The sequence below is a fragment of the Crotalus tigris genome, unplaced genomic scaffold, assembly GCF_016545835.1.
Source record: "Crotalus tigris isolate CLP2741 ecotype Arizona unplaced genomic scaffold, ASM1654583v1 scf7180000017952.28453644438:3035480, whole genome shotgun sequence".
Taxonomy (NCBI): domain Eukaryota; kingdom Metazoa; phylum Chordata; class Lepidosauria; order Squamata; family Viperidae; genus Crotalus; species Crotalus tigris.
The window spans coordinates 3021123-3033085 of NW_024096741.1; the positions used below are offsets into that span (position 1 = coordinate 3021123).

Consider the following 11963-nt stretch of genomic DNA (forward strand, 5'->3'; position numbering starts at 1 on the left):
AATTCTGGATATTTTTGAGAAAACTTCATGAACATGTTAAAAAGTTGAATGGAAGACTAACATTTACTGATATTTATTTGAGAAATGAAGAAACAGATGGAGCTGCAAGGGACAATTTGAAAAAAAACCCCTGAAATTCACTTATAGTATAATGCCCTAAGTGGTCCAATGATGATGACATAAATACCATTAATTGATTTATTAGAAAACATATTACTAAGGTGTGACACTTTCAAGATCATGAATAGCCTAGCACAGAACTAGAGAGCTGGAAACTGAGTGCATGTCCTGCCTTAACCATGAAAGCCAGTCACATTCTCTCAGCCCAACCCACCTCAGGGATTGCTGTGGGGAAAATAGGAAGGTTTGCTGGATATATTCACAGCCTTAAAATTATTTTTTAAAATAATAAAGTATACAAACAAAAAGAGCATTTAAGAATTCTCTGTCCCAGCTGGGATTCCTACACTCCCTCCTAATTCCTGGCTTTGCTGAGAACGAGCACCTGCTACGTCGCCCTAGAACGGGTAGGCAACCTTGGCTCTTTTATGACTCGTGGACTTCAACTCCCAGAATTCCTGAGTTAGCATAGCTCAGCTTGGAAACCTCCCTTTTACCTCAGCATGGCTGGCTCAGGAATTCTGGGAGTTGAAGTCCACGAGTCATAAAAGCCAATGTTGCCTACCCCTGCTCCTAGAAAGACCAGCTGAGCTTCCCAAACATGCATCACGTAAAGACACGGCGAGAGCGCGTGCGTAAAAGCGGCCGAGCGTCAACAACGTTGCGCCTCAGCGGAATGAAGGAATCGGGTTCTGTTCAACCCGAGAGTTTCCCCCTGTGACATCCGGTGAATTTCCGCTCTGTTCCAAACAGATCCTAAAGCCCCTCCTATTCAGAATCTCTAAGATTGTTGTGTGGAGGCGGGTTGGAAAGTTACCACTTCCGGTGTGGGCGGAGTTTGGTCAGCCGCGGTTGGATTTAGTCATGGTAGTTGCCGCTCTCTTAGCTGCTGCTGGTGGACGAACTCTACATCGGGGAGCTTCTACGGTAGGAAGACGCGTCTCCTGCGCCAGTCCTGGGGTGACGCTTGGCTGTCGCCGGGAGGCTTCTTCAAAAGAAGGGGAAGTTGGCGGCGATAGCGGAAGCAAGGTGCGGCTTTGTGCATCCTTTCTTACTCTTCCCTCGGCTTTCTTTCGCGTGTCCACTTTATTCCGGAACTGGAGAAGTGCAGCCTTAACGGGTCCTTTAAGGTTCTCGAGCCTGAGGCTAACCCTGAGTTAGTCCGGTACCTGAAGGCTGCACGGAGTCTTTCTTTTGATTTCTAAATGGGTCATTTTAGAGATTCATAGAAAAGTAATTAGATATTATGGCATATTCAGTCCAATAGGTGTATATTTAATTTTCTAGCATAATCTATTCTATATAGTCAAAGGCTTTTCTGTAAGCAGTAATCCAAAAGAAAACTTTTTCAAGTATATTGCTTGCTCTCCATTATTCATTCAGTGTTAACTATCTGGTTTTATGTCCTTCAGCCTTTCTAAAACTTCTCTTTTCATTTGATTTATCTGTATCCACATATGGCACTATTTTTAGTAAACAAAACCTTTTCTAAAGAATTTGTGCAATAAATTCAGTAATTTGTATGTTCCTTTGGTTTTCTATTGTTAGTTTAAGAACACTTAAGTACACCTGTCTTCTAATTTCTAGGCCCAGAGAGATTTGTTCCACATGTGTTGACATAGCTATTCCACAAAGATTCTCAATTTACCTTCTGAAATTGTTTTTGTAGTTGGCTTATACACTTCTGCAACAATATGATAGAAAATAATCCTGTTATTTATTGTGTTGTAGCTGAGCATATAATTAGTAGTGCATTTTTAGTGTTATTGCCCCTTCATTTCATTTGGGTCTCCTAGATAGCATATTGTATAATTTAAAATTGTGCTGCTCAGCCTAATTTACTTTATTCCTAAAATATCCAGTCATATTTGCTTTTTAATATACTATGATCTACTGTGTTATCTCATGCATCTGAGTGAATGTGGAATTTCACAGCAAATCTTATTCTAAATTTGAAAGAGAATATTTGTATTTCAGGATTGAATTATGGGGCTCGGTGCTTTCTGAGCTTGATTGTTTTCTTGCACACATTTAATTACCAAACTAGGTAAGTCTGATGATATTATCTAATTTGGTAATGAAACATCTGCAAGAAAACAACCAAGTTCAGAGACTGTAAGGACCCCATTATTCTAAATTTATTTTTCAAAGTAGAAACCACTCTTACAATTATTTTAAACAGTGATTAAAATCATGGCATATAACTGTTAATACTGTAAAAGAAAGGTTATGTGAAGTTTTGTGAGGAGAGATTTTGAAAAAGTCCTGTTTCATTGTAAGACTAGGCAGATCTTCACTAGAAATATTTAAAATGCAAAAGTGATATAAAGAACTTTTTAATTTTTTTAAAGCAGTCTTATATTTTTTAAGCTTGCATGCCCACTGTGTAAAATGCCCTTGCCTCCAGATGTGTGTATATGCTCATACAACAGGTACAAAATTAGTATGGTATCACATTGTCTAGCCTTTAAGATGTTCTGTAGCTCTATTTTATACTGCCTGTTTTTTAACTATTACGAAATGGAACATACTGTGTTACATGTTACCTTAAGTTCATAAGGGAAAGATACGTTAATTATTGCAAAGATAATAATTGCAACCATGTGTGCATGCTCCTGAGATCAGATAGGCTACAATAGTTCACCATCCTTAATCCTGAGATAGGAAGAACATTCTTGCAAAAGTCTTTATTTAGGAATAAATAAGTGTAACCCTACCTAAATCCCGATCAAGATCAATGCTCTTTGAATGAATGGATGTTTCGGATTCTTCGTATCATTGCTGCTACTGTTTCTTAATATCTTTAATTTCTCTATAAAATAAAAAAAATCCTGTAAAAGATTACATTGAATGTTAAGAAATCAAATCTGATAATTTCCTAAATTAAAATGACTGCTTTCTCTAGGTGCCTTCCAAGAATGTGGAATCCTTTGCATCAATGTTGAGGTCCTGCCCTTTAATTCAGATGGGGCCTGCCAAAGACAAAATTGTCACGGGACAAATTTTTTACATATTAGAAGATGATCTGTACATTGATTTTGGTGGCAAATTTCATTGTGTTTGCAAGCGACCAGCAGATGGCAAGTAAGTATAGTCATATTACAGATATTTAGTGTGCATGAAGCTAAATTATATGCATTATAATGAACTACTTGTATGATATTATTGTTGAATAACATTTCTTCAAATTTCCTAAATATTTCATTTTTTAAAATACTGACTGAGCATTTTAAATTGTTCTTTTCCTTACAAAGAGTAGTGAGCTTAAGAGATCATGCATGTGCAAAGCTTCAACAGCATATAGGAAATTTACATCTTTCTGCCTCTTAAATATGGCAACATTTATACAGAATATCATTTTCCTGATGAATCAACATCCAGAAGAACAGAAAATCAAATTGGTATTCAAGATTGCTGCATTTAATTTTTGAATTTTCCCAGCCAAGACTAAAATTTGCATTTTAAATAGAGAGAAAGGTATGAGGCAGATCTCCAGAAAGACGCGCAGGAAACAGAAAAGAATGACTTAGAAAATCAAGCTTGAGAGGAGAAGAAAAAATATTTTGCAGAGAAAAGGGCTCTGGAGCTATGTGCTATCTTTAAGGAAGTAGAGGGAAAGAGCAGAAACTGAGGAGGAAGTGTCCATAAATAAAAGCCATTTATTAGATCCTTGTTCAAGTTTGAATCTACGAAGAGGACTATTTTTTGGTTTGTGTCCCAAGTGAAAATACTACCAAAAATTGATGATATTACTCTTCTCCTTTGAGATAGACTAGGTTAGGAAACATTCATTGTTTATTCATTGGAACTCTATTGAGTTAGCCTATAGTAAAAGAATCTTGAAAGCCTCAGGATTTTTCCCCTTTTCCCTCCTTCTTATATTCTGGAACTGTGTTCTTAATCTTGGCTACTTGATGTATGAACTTCAACTCCAGCATCATGGGGGTTGAGGTCCATACATCTTTAAGTTGCCAAGGTTGAGACCATACTGCTCCAGAGTATTAAGGCAGAGCCAGTTTGAGAGTTTTTTTCTAATGTTTTAAATGCTGTAATGCTTAAATGCATTTCCCGGGCTTTTATATTTTGTAACTGTTGCTGCATAGTTTTCCCAAGATCATTTTTCTCCACAATTACACTCTCCTAAAACATTCTGCTCTTATTCCTACTGTGAATTGCAGTTACCATAATGCCCTTAAGCTGTACTAACAGTTGTGTGGAGAAGATGCAAAGATAAGAGCTCCTCATGTTACTAATACATTTTGAGGCAGTTTCTTCGAATTGGAATAAGTGGGCCCTTTTTCACAAAACCCAATGTGGGTATAAACTTTTACTGCTTCGTAGTTAGTATGCAAAGTGATCAAATTTAAAGAAAAAATAAAGGGAAAACATATAGGTTATGAATTCTTAAATTCTTTCCAACACTTGTAGCCACAGCGGCCATAAGAAGTATCTACATTTGTACCCACAGTGGCCATAAGAAGCATCTTTTGTGTACTATAGGGATATGTCTATATTTGTGTTTCTACTCTTTTCCTGATGTTTCTCTTTGTGGTTTGTTGGTATGCATGCACTAGGAAGCACAGAATGAACCCCATATGCTCTGGACCATGGGATCAGGAAGATGTAGAATTGAGCTATTAACAGCATTTTGAACAACTGCCCAAATGCTTCTCCATAGGACTACCCTGGGGGAATATTTTGTAAGATGTTTTTGTCTGGAGTTCACATCTAGATTTCATCCATTTTCACGCTTGATCTTTCTTTTGCTGATTGTTCCAGCTTTACCTAATTCAGTCCTGTTCAGAGCATTTTCTGAGAGTGATCAGTTGTTGAATTAGAAGGATGGCAGAGTTCTGAGCCCCTTTACATAATTTCTTTCCAGTGTTCTATTCAGATGTAAAGAATAAAACTAATTAAAAGAAAGAGAGAAGATAGAAAAGAAATTCTACTTTTGTGAATTACACTAAAGTCTTTGAAGGGTCTGAGACCTATACCTATGTGGACTAACCTAAATAGCACCAGCAACTTGATCTGGACATATTTTCAAAAGCCTTTTCTCTTGGAATGTTATCTTGATAGCTTTCCCCTGAAATCATAACTTGGCTTTTAATTTTTTTTTCAGTAAAATTGCTGAAGGCCCACCGCACTGTATCCAAATTTGTAGTATACGGTTTTCAGAATTCCTTAATCTCATATTTTTTTCATGCTGTATATTCATTTAAAAGTAGTTATAATTATCAATAGTGATCATGTTTAAATGGTCATATTCTAGTTCTGTAAGTTGGGTGTGTGTGCACTATAGTGTCTTATTTACCACACCAATCATATGTCTCTGAGTGATGGTCAATCATATAAAAAATCAGCAAAGAAAATCAATTCAGCCTAGAAAAAAATGTAAAAACCACAAGCATTATACAGGGATCACTAGAGAGTAGGTTGCTGCTTCTTCTAGTCTTGTGAACTTCACAAGAGGTACTCTCTAATGATAACTAAAAGTCAACTTTGGCAAGGCAATGCTTCATGTAGTCCAGTATTCTGACACAAATGAATTTTTAAGAAGTAACTGGTACTTTGAATTGGACTTCAGAATTGCAGCAATCTCAAAAGTGGTACTTTTCTGTTCTGGAGGAATGGTTTTACTAATCTGGCTATTGCATTCTGGACAAATCTCCAAAGATTGTCTCATATATCAAATGCTACATAAGCCAGTGGGTTGATCGTAATGTAAGTTTGGGTGAGTGAAGAAATCTAGATTTATTTGTTATATATGTAGTTGTTATTAACTGCCTTATAATAACATATCACAAGAAAATATAAAAATTGGTAAGCTTCCTACTGCCATAAAATGAGAATGGGCAAAAGATCCAAAAGCAATATAAGATTAAATAAATATTTATATTACATGATAATTAGTATAATATAAACTACGAAAAAATAAGGCAAATGTGTCAAGATCAAGCTACTTCCTGAATTCATTATGTTTTCTAATTTTATGGCTTCCATATTTGTTTCACTGTCCAAGTAGAGCAAAGGGGCAGTGTGAATATATGTATTCCTTGTTTTCTTACAGTAGCATTTGATCATCAGATAAGGTCAGTATCAAATATGAATGTGAAAAATGTAATTTTCTCTGAAATAGTGAGGTATCACATAGGTGATACCTCCCCTTTTGTGGGAGAAAGACTGGCCGAGCCAGCGGGTCAAATGGAGAATTAGTTTGGAATCCCTATGTGGGCACAAGAGGGCGAAGTTAGATCCCTCTTGAATGCCATTGAACCTTATGTAGTCTCACCCAGGTGCAACTTATCATTCTGAGAAGATTCCAGTGTATGGGCTAAAGCAGACATGTCAAACACAAGGCCTAAGGGCTGGATCTGGCTCGTGATGGGCCCAGATTTGGGCCATGGGACCACCCTGGAGACGGCAAGAGACTGGTCCCCACCGCCCTGGCCTCAGCCCAGCTGGTCGCCTCCCCAGTGTACACATGGGAGGCGAGCACAGACTGATGGTGTCCGGCAGCAGCCGCAGCCTGCTTGCCCCTCAGCCGGCACATTCTGGAGCTGGCAGCAGACGGAAGCACAGGTATGGGGGGTGGGTGGCATGTGATCTGGCCCACCAAACACACATGCTCCATCCCACCTTCTGTCTTTGCGCAGCCGTTGCATTTAACAGGCTCGATCATGTCTGCCCTCCCGCTGGCACCTCTGCCTCCACCTATTGCTGGTACCATCACCACGCCTGCTGCTTGGAGGGCAGGCCCCAATCATCGCAGCGAGTGTGCCAGTCGAGGATCCGGTGGGCTGCTGCTGCTAAACACCATCGGTCCCTGTGCATTCATCACCTCGCACATGCCAGGGGGCACCAGGCTGGGCCAGGGCGGGATAGACTGGTCCCTTTCTATCTCCATTGACCAAATCTTACTGTCTCACTATCTCCTTGGGCCAAATCTGGGCCCTTCAAAGCTAGGCAGATGGGGCAAGGTGGTACATCCTCCAGCGAGCGCCCTAGAAACTCGAGGGCCAGGACATCTGCCATCCAGAGCCCCCGGCAGCCTGTGCTGCCCTCCGGGGCCTCCTGCATGGCCCGAGAGGGTTGGTGAGGGTTCTCTGGTGGATCAGCCCCAGCACCCACCCCTGTCCCACCCCTCTCCTTGGAAGACCCCTGGATCCCCCCAGCCCTGCCCAGGCCCCCACAGGTGCCCCCAACGCAAGTTATGTCGAGCTGGCCAAACCCATCCTGGCCACACCCATCCAGTCAATTGTGACCACCTGGCCATGACCATCCTGGCCATGACCACCCAGTTGGCCATGACAGCACTGGCCACGCCATCCTCCTCCCCCCTTGAGGGCAACCACAATGAACTCGAGTTTGACACCCCTGGGCTAGAACAATAAAACAGCTAATTGAAATCTTACCTGTGGGTCTGGTTTTTTGCTCCTGACACTTTCAACTTGTAAATGATTACATTTGCTGACAAGAATGGTTTTCTATATTTTCCTTTCCCCTCTCCCCTTTTTAAAAAAGAGAAATGGCATGGCATTGATTTTAACTTTTTTTAGTTGTAATTCTCAGTGTGTCTGACCTTGGCTCCATTGGTTGAGAAGGGCATAGTTTTATTAGAAGTCAAGTGAATTGCAGTAGTGCAATATACCAGACTTCTAATAAACTATACCTTTCTCAACCAATGGAGCCAAGGATCATTTCTACTTAGAGGTTTAAGTGGTGGCAGGTCTGACACAGTTACTTTTAGTAATTTTTGTTGACTGATAAAAATTGTTTATTTTATTTGTTCTTAGTCATGTAGTTTACTAAAATCCCAGCTCTTTGGTAAGATTGTTCTCCTTTTGTTATTTTCACAGATTATAGAAATGGAAGGACAAAGTAGCAACTATTTATATTTAAAGAAGGTTAGATTCAAGAAGGTGGCTTTTAAAAAGCTGCTTTTAAAGGGTTATTCACAGTAACTCTTTGCCCAAACAATGCATGTGGTGCCTCTATGTCTACTGTCAAACACAAGAGTGCTTTTTTTTTTTACAGACTTAGCAATGTGATTGCAGAGTGAATCTATGCATTTTTCAGCAAATAGCTCCCAGGATTATTTATAGTAATGTACACTTAGGAAATTATAACTTTTTATCTCTTGTGGACTTCATCTTATTTGTTTAAATGCCTTACAGTGCACTTTTTGTTTGCCACCCACTGCGTTGTTCTCTACTAGTTATTTTCAGTCTCAAACTGACGTGCTTTTTGCGGTTCAGTATTTCACAAAGATGGTGTTGCTGAAATGGATGAAACCATAAATCTGTAAATATTTTTGGACTATTTTTTTAATCATGTAGACAGCTAGCAGAGTTCACACCTAGAGACAAAATGCAAGTCATTACAAATCACCTTCCTCAGAATAGACATTATAATTAATAATTCAATTTTCCCTAAATAGTATAATTACATATAATGGGATAGTGTATAGGGGTAGCAAATACATTAAGATGGCTATAGACTTTAGCACTGTTTTATTGCATCAGATGTAGATTTAAACATTTTAAAAAAGCCTATGATGCAGATGTATCTTTTATTTATGAGTATGTTTCTTGCAAAAAATTGCATAACTTCAAAATTGTACTCAATTTTTAACCAATCGTTATAAATGGTACCTTAAAATAAAAAGCAAATTCTAATTCGATGCTGCAAAGTTAATCACTCTTAAAACCAAAAAGTGATCAGTGTTATTAAGCATATAGCCAATTGGAACATTTAAAAAACAAAAAGATGCTTGGGTTTAGGATATCTTAACCATTTAAGAAAAATAAAAGACTGCAAAAGCTTTGTAATCATAGAATGGTGTCAGTTAAAAAGAAAATTTTCCAAGTTAGGAAAAGCATGCAGAAGATGCCTTTTGGAATACTTTCCAATACTTTTTGTTCTGGATAATTGACTAAGGAAGATGTAGGGGGACTTAGAATGGAAATGCTGGAAGTATTTCAAGCCACAGCATAATCATCTATCCCATAGGATTGCATTGGTAGATTTGTTTTCTAAAATGGTTTACTGTACAGGCTGAATCTTACCCAATTTCAAACTTGAATCTTCCTGTTGCAGACGTCTCTCCCACTCACCACCCACCTTTCACTAAATTTGGTACTTGTATTGAGGTTATCTTGCTGACATGCAGAGAGGCGGAGTCCTGAGCTTACCTCTACATTATTTCTTTGCAATATTATTTTGGATTAGAAGGAATAAAGATGGCAATTTAGTGAGATGAAATGGAGCAACATGGATGCATGGTTGGTTAGCAAGTTCAGTTAAGGTAGTTTATATACTTCATCATGTTGCACATAGATACATTTTAAGGTCATGAAAATGTAAAATGCCATTTTGTATTTGTAACATTTGTAGTGCTGATAGGTTGACATTAAAAGCAGTTTACACTGAAAATGCAGCCTTTGGAAAGTTAGCTTGGAAGACTGAAATGCTTGGGCTGAAAAGCATTCAGTAACTTTGTTCTAAACGTCCTGGACAAAATGGAAAAGCTTTATATAATAGATATTGAGAGGTTAAAAATCATCCAGTTCTTTTTCTTTATGTAGAATTACTCCTTTCTCCCCCACAATCCATTTTGTATTTGTGTGTTAAAACTTAAGGAAAATACAGGAAGAGTGTTCTTCAAGCTTTTCTTCCTAACTTTTCCCTCTCTCCATTTTCAAAAAGTATATCCAGTCTGTCAGTGAAATGCAAAAATATGCTAAAATTTGATATAAGCAGCCATCCTGGATCCTGGTCCTTTTTGGTGAGAAATCATATCAGAAAGAGAGTCTTTCCCTTCTTCCTTAATCTGGTAGCTGTGTAACCTGGGAGCTTTGAAGAAGGCTACTGTTAGAATTGCCTGATGTTTTGAACAAGACCACTACTGTTATAAATTAGGGATACTCAGCAATGTATGGTTTCAGGTCTGAACTTATAATTGATATAATAAACAAATGGCATAGCTACTAAAGAAGAAAATTGTAGAATGGGAGAGGCCAATGTAATTGGAATAGTGGTACTTTTAGTTACGACTACTTGTTTATTAATTATATACTTATTATATATCTGTTGCACACATTTATTCTGTGCTTGTGCTGAACAATGATTATAGAGCAGTTTTTCCATTGATTATAGTTGCTGTAAATTTGTGGAAGCTTTAAACTGAATGCCCAACATTGGGTCTAAAACCTTTGATGAACACACAGTTGAGCCCACTTAATCCCATTTCAATATTGGGTTGTGTAGGGTGGGCAAGATTTTTCAACATAAGCATGTTGTTTTCTTGAAATAGTTAAGATATAAAGTGTATTCTATTGTTCTTGATCAAATATAATATAGTTTATCCAGCACATAGATTATCTCAATGTCTATTGGACACTTGTAAAGAGAGGGGAGGCAGCCCTCTTTGCTCTAATTTCTACTGATTCAAGAAACTCTACTTAAGTATGTGAGTTCTTAACTGCAACAGCTAATAACTCTAAAATACATTCTGTGAGTGTTCATACTTTTTTATTAAAAAAGGACCATGCATGGTAGTTGTTTGTGCATAAGCTGCCTTACCTAATTTATTTTTCCCCATTTTCTACTGACAGTTCTGTAAATATGAGCTCAGAATTCTGGTGCACTTCTCTATTTTCAGTTCTCAGATGTCCCAATGATATGGTAATTTACTGATGTTCCAGAACCAACAGGAGAAACATTTTCAAAGGAAAAGGAAAGTCAAGCTAATATTCTAATAGGCAAAATTGTCCTGAGTAGTACAGCTGGAGCTTCAGTATAAATCCAGAGGTACTGTGGAAGTAATTAAGGTGGGAGAGAGTCAACTGGTGACTTTAGGCTTTTCATTGACCTTGTCATGTGCATATGGATATTCTGTTGGCTGCAGGAAAGAGTGCAGAACTATTCTTCCTCCTTCATTTCCTAGGCTCTTTAGCCCGCATTGAGCCAGGAACAGTGGCTGAGGACAAAAGCTGTATACACTGTACAAACAGTGCACCAAAGCAGCAGTACACTGAGTCATTCTTCGCTCTGTGTGAGAACTGAGGGGGACTCTATTCACTTTCTTTGTGCTGGTGTCTGTCAACAGCGCTGTTTGAGGCAAGGCCTATTGTGCTGGCCAATGTTTCTTATTGACCCAAGTCTGTGCCTGCAATGTTCCCAGGGTCGAAGTTGCGAGTGAGAGAATGTTTGAAAAGGAGTAATCATAGGGTAAATGCATTTTGCTGCATTGTCATCTGACCTATTAAATCTAAACTGTGGTCTGTGTTAATGCAAACAGGTAATTATGTAGTCACAGCTGCAGCTATTGACATCTGGTTACCTCCCAAAGGGGGGAAAATATGTGATTTTCTCTACCATGTCTAGGTTCTTAAAGATTGACTTTAATGGTATTAAATATAAGGAGAGGATGGATTAATATGATAGACAGGTCAACAAGGTGAATACTTTTTTATATGTAAGAAAGGATAGCGGTGTTCATGTTACTTTACTCTTGTTTTTTCAGTGATTTTCCTTTAATAAAAATTAAGAAAGTATTAACTATTATAAGATAAATTTGGGGACATAAACGTTATAACCTCCTTTCCTTCCTCTCATACTATTGTGATTTCTACTTGCATAACTGACATACCGTTGTGGCCCACATATGTGTTATACCATCCCTCTATATTAAGTTCCTAGGAGCTGAATACTTAGCCGCAACATAGTGTGTAGGCTTCAGTTCTTTAAGTAGCAAGCATGCTGGGGTAATAATAACATTTTTGGCAAATAAATTATATGATTGCTTGCCTTTCAGGGTAATATAAGGCTGACACACATTG

The 11963-nt window shown here is 38.2% G+C and overlaps 1 protein-coding gene across 1 annotated transcript; it reads left to right on the forward strand.

The window, feature by feature from the left end:
- The first annotated feature begins 928 nt into the window (after positions 1–928).
- Positions 929–3208, forward strand: LOC120308889 (28S ribosomal protein S28, mitochondrial-like). The gene is made up of 2 exons (XM_039345539.1): positions 929–1149; positions 3026–3208. The coding sequence occupies exons 1-2, from the start codon at positions 985–987 to the stop codon at positions 3206–3208; spliced, it is 348 nt and encodes a 115-aa protein (XP_039201473.1). The 5' UTR covers positions 929–984.
- The last annotated feature ends 8755 nt before the right edge of the window (positions 3209–11963 follow it).

What these genes read in the sequence shown, in the direction of transcription:
- LOC120308889 (XM_039345539.1), top strand. Translation starts at nt 985, where the DNA reads ATGGTAGTTGCCGCTCTCTTAGCTGCTGCTGGTGGACGAACTCTACAT. An exon ending in GCGGCGATAGCGGAAGCAAG is followed by an intron (nt 1,150 to 3,025) that starts GTGCGGCTTTGT and finishes TGCTTTCTCTAG; the next exon opens with GTGCCTTCCAAGAATGTGGA.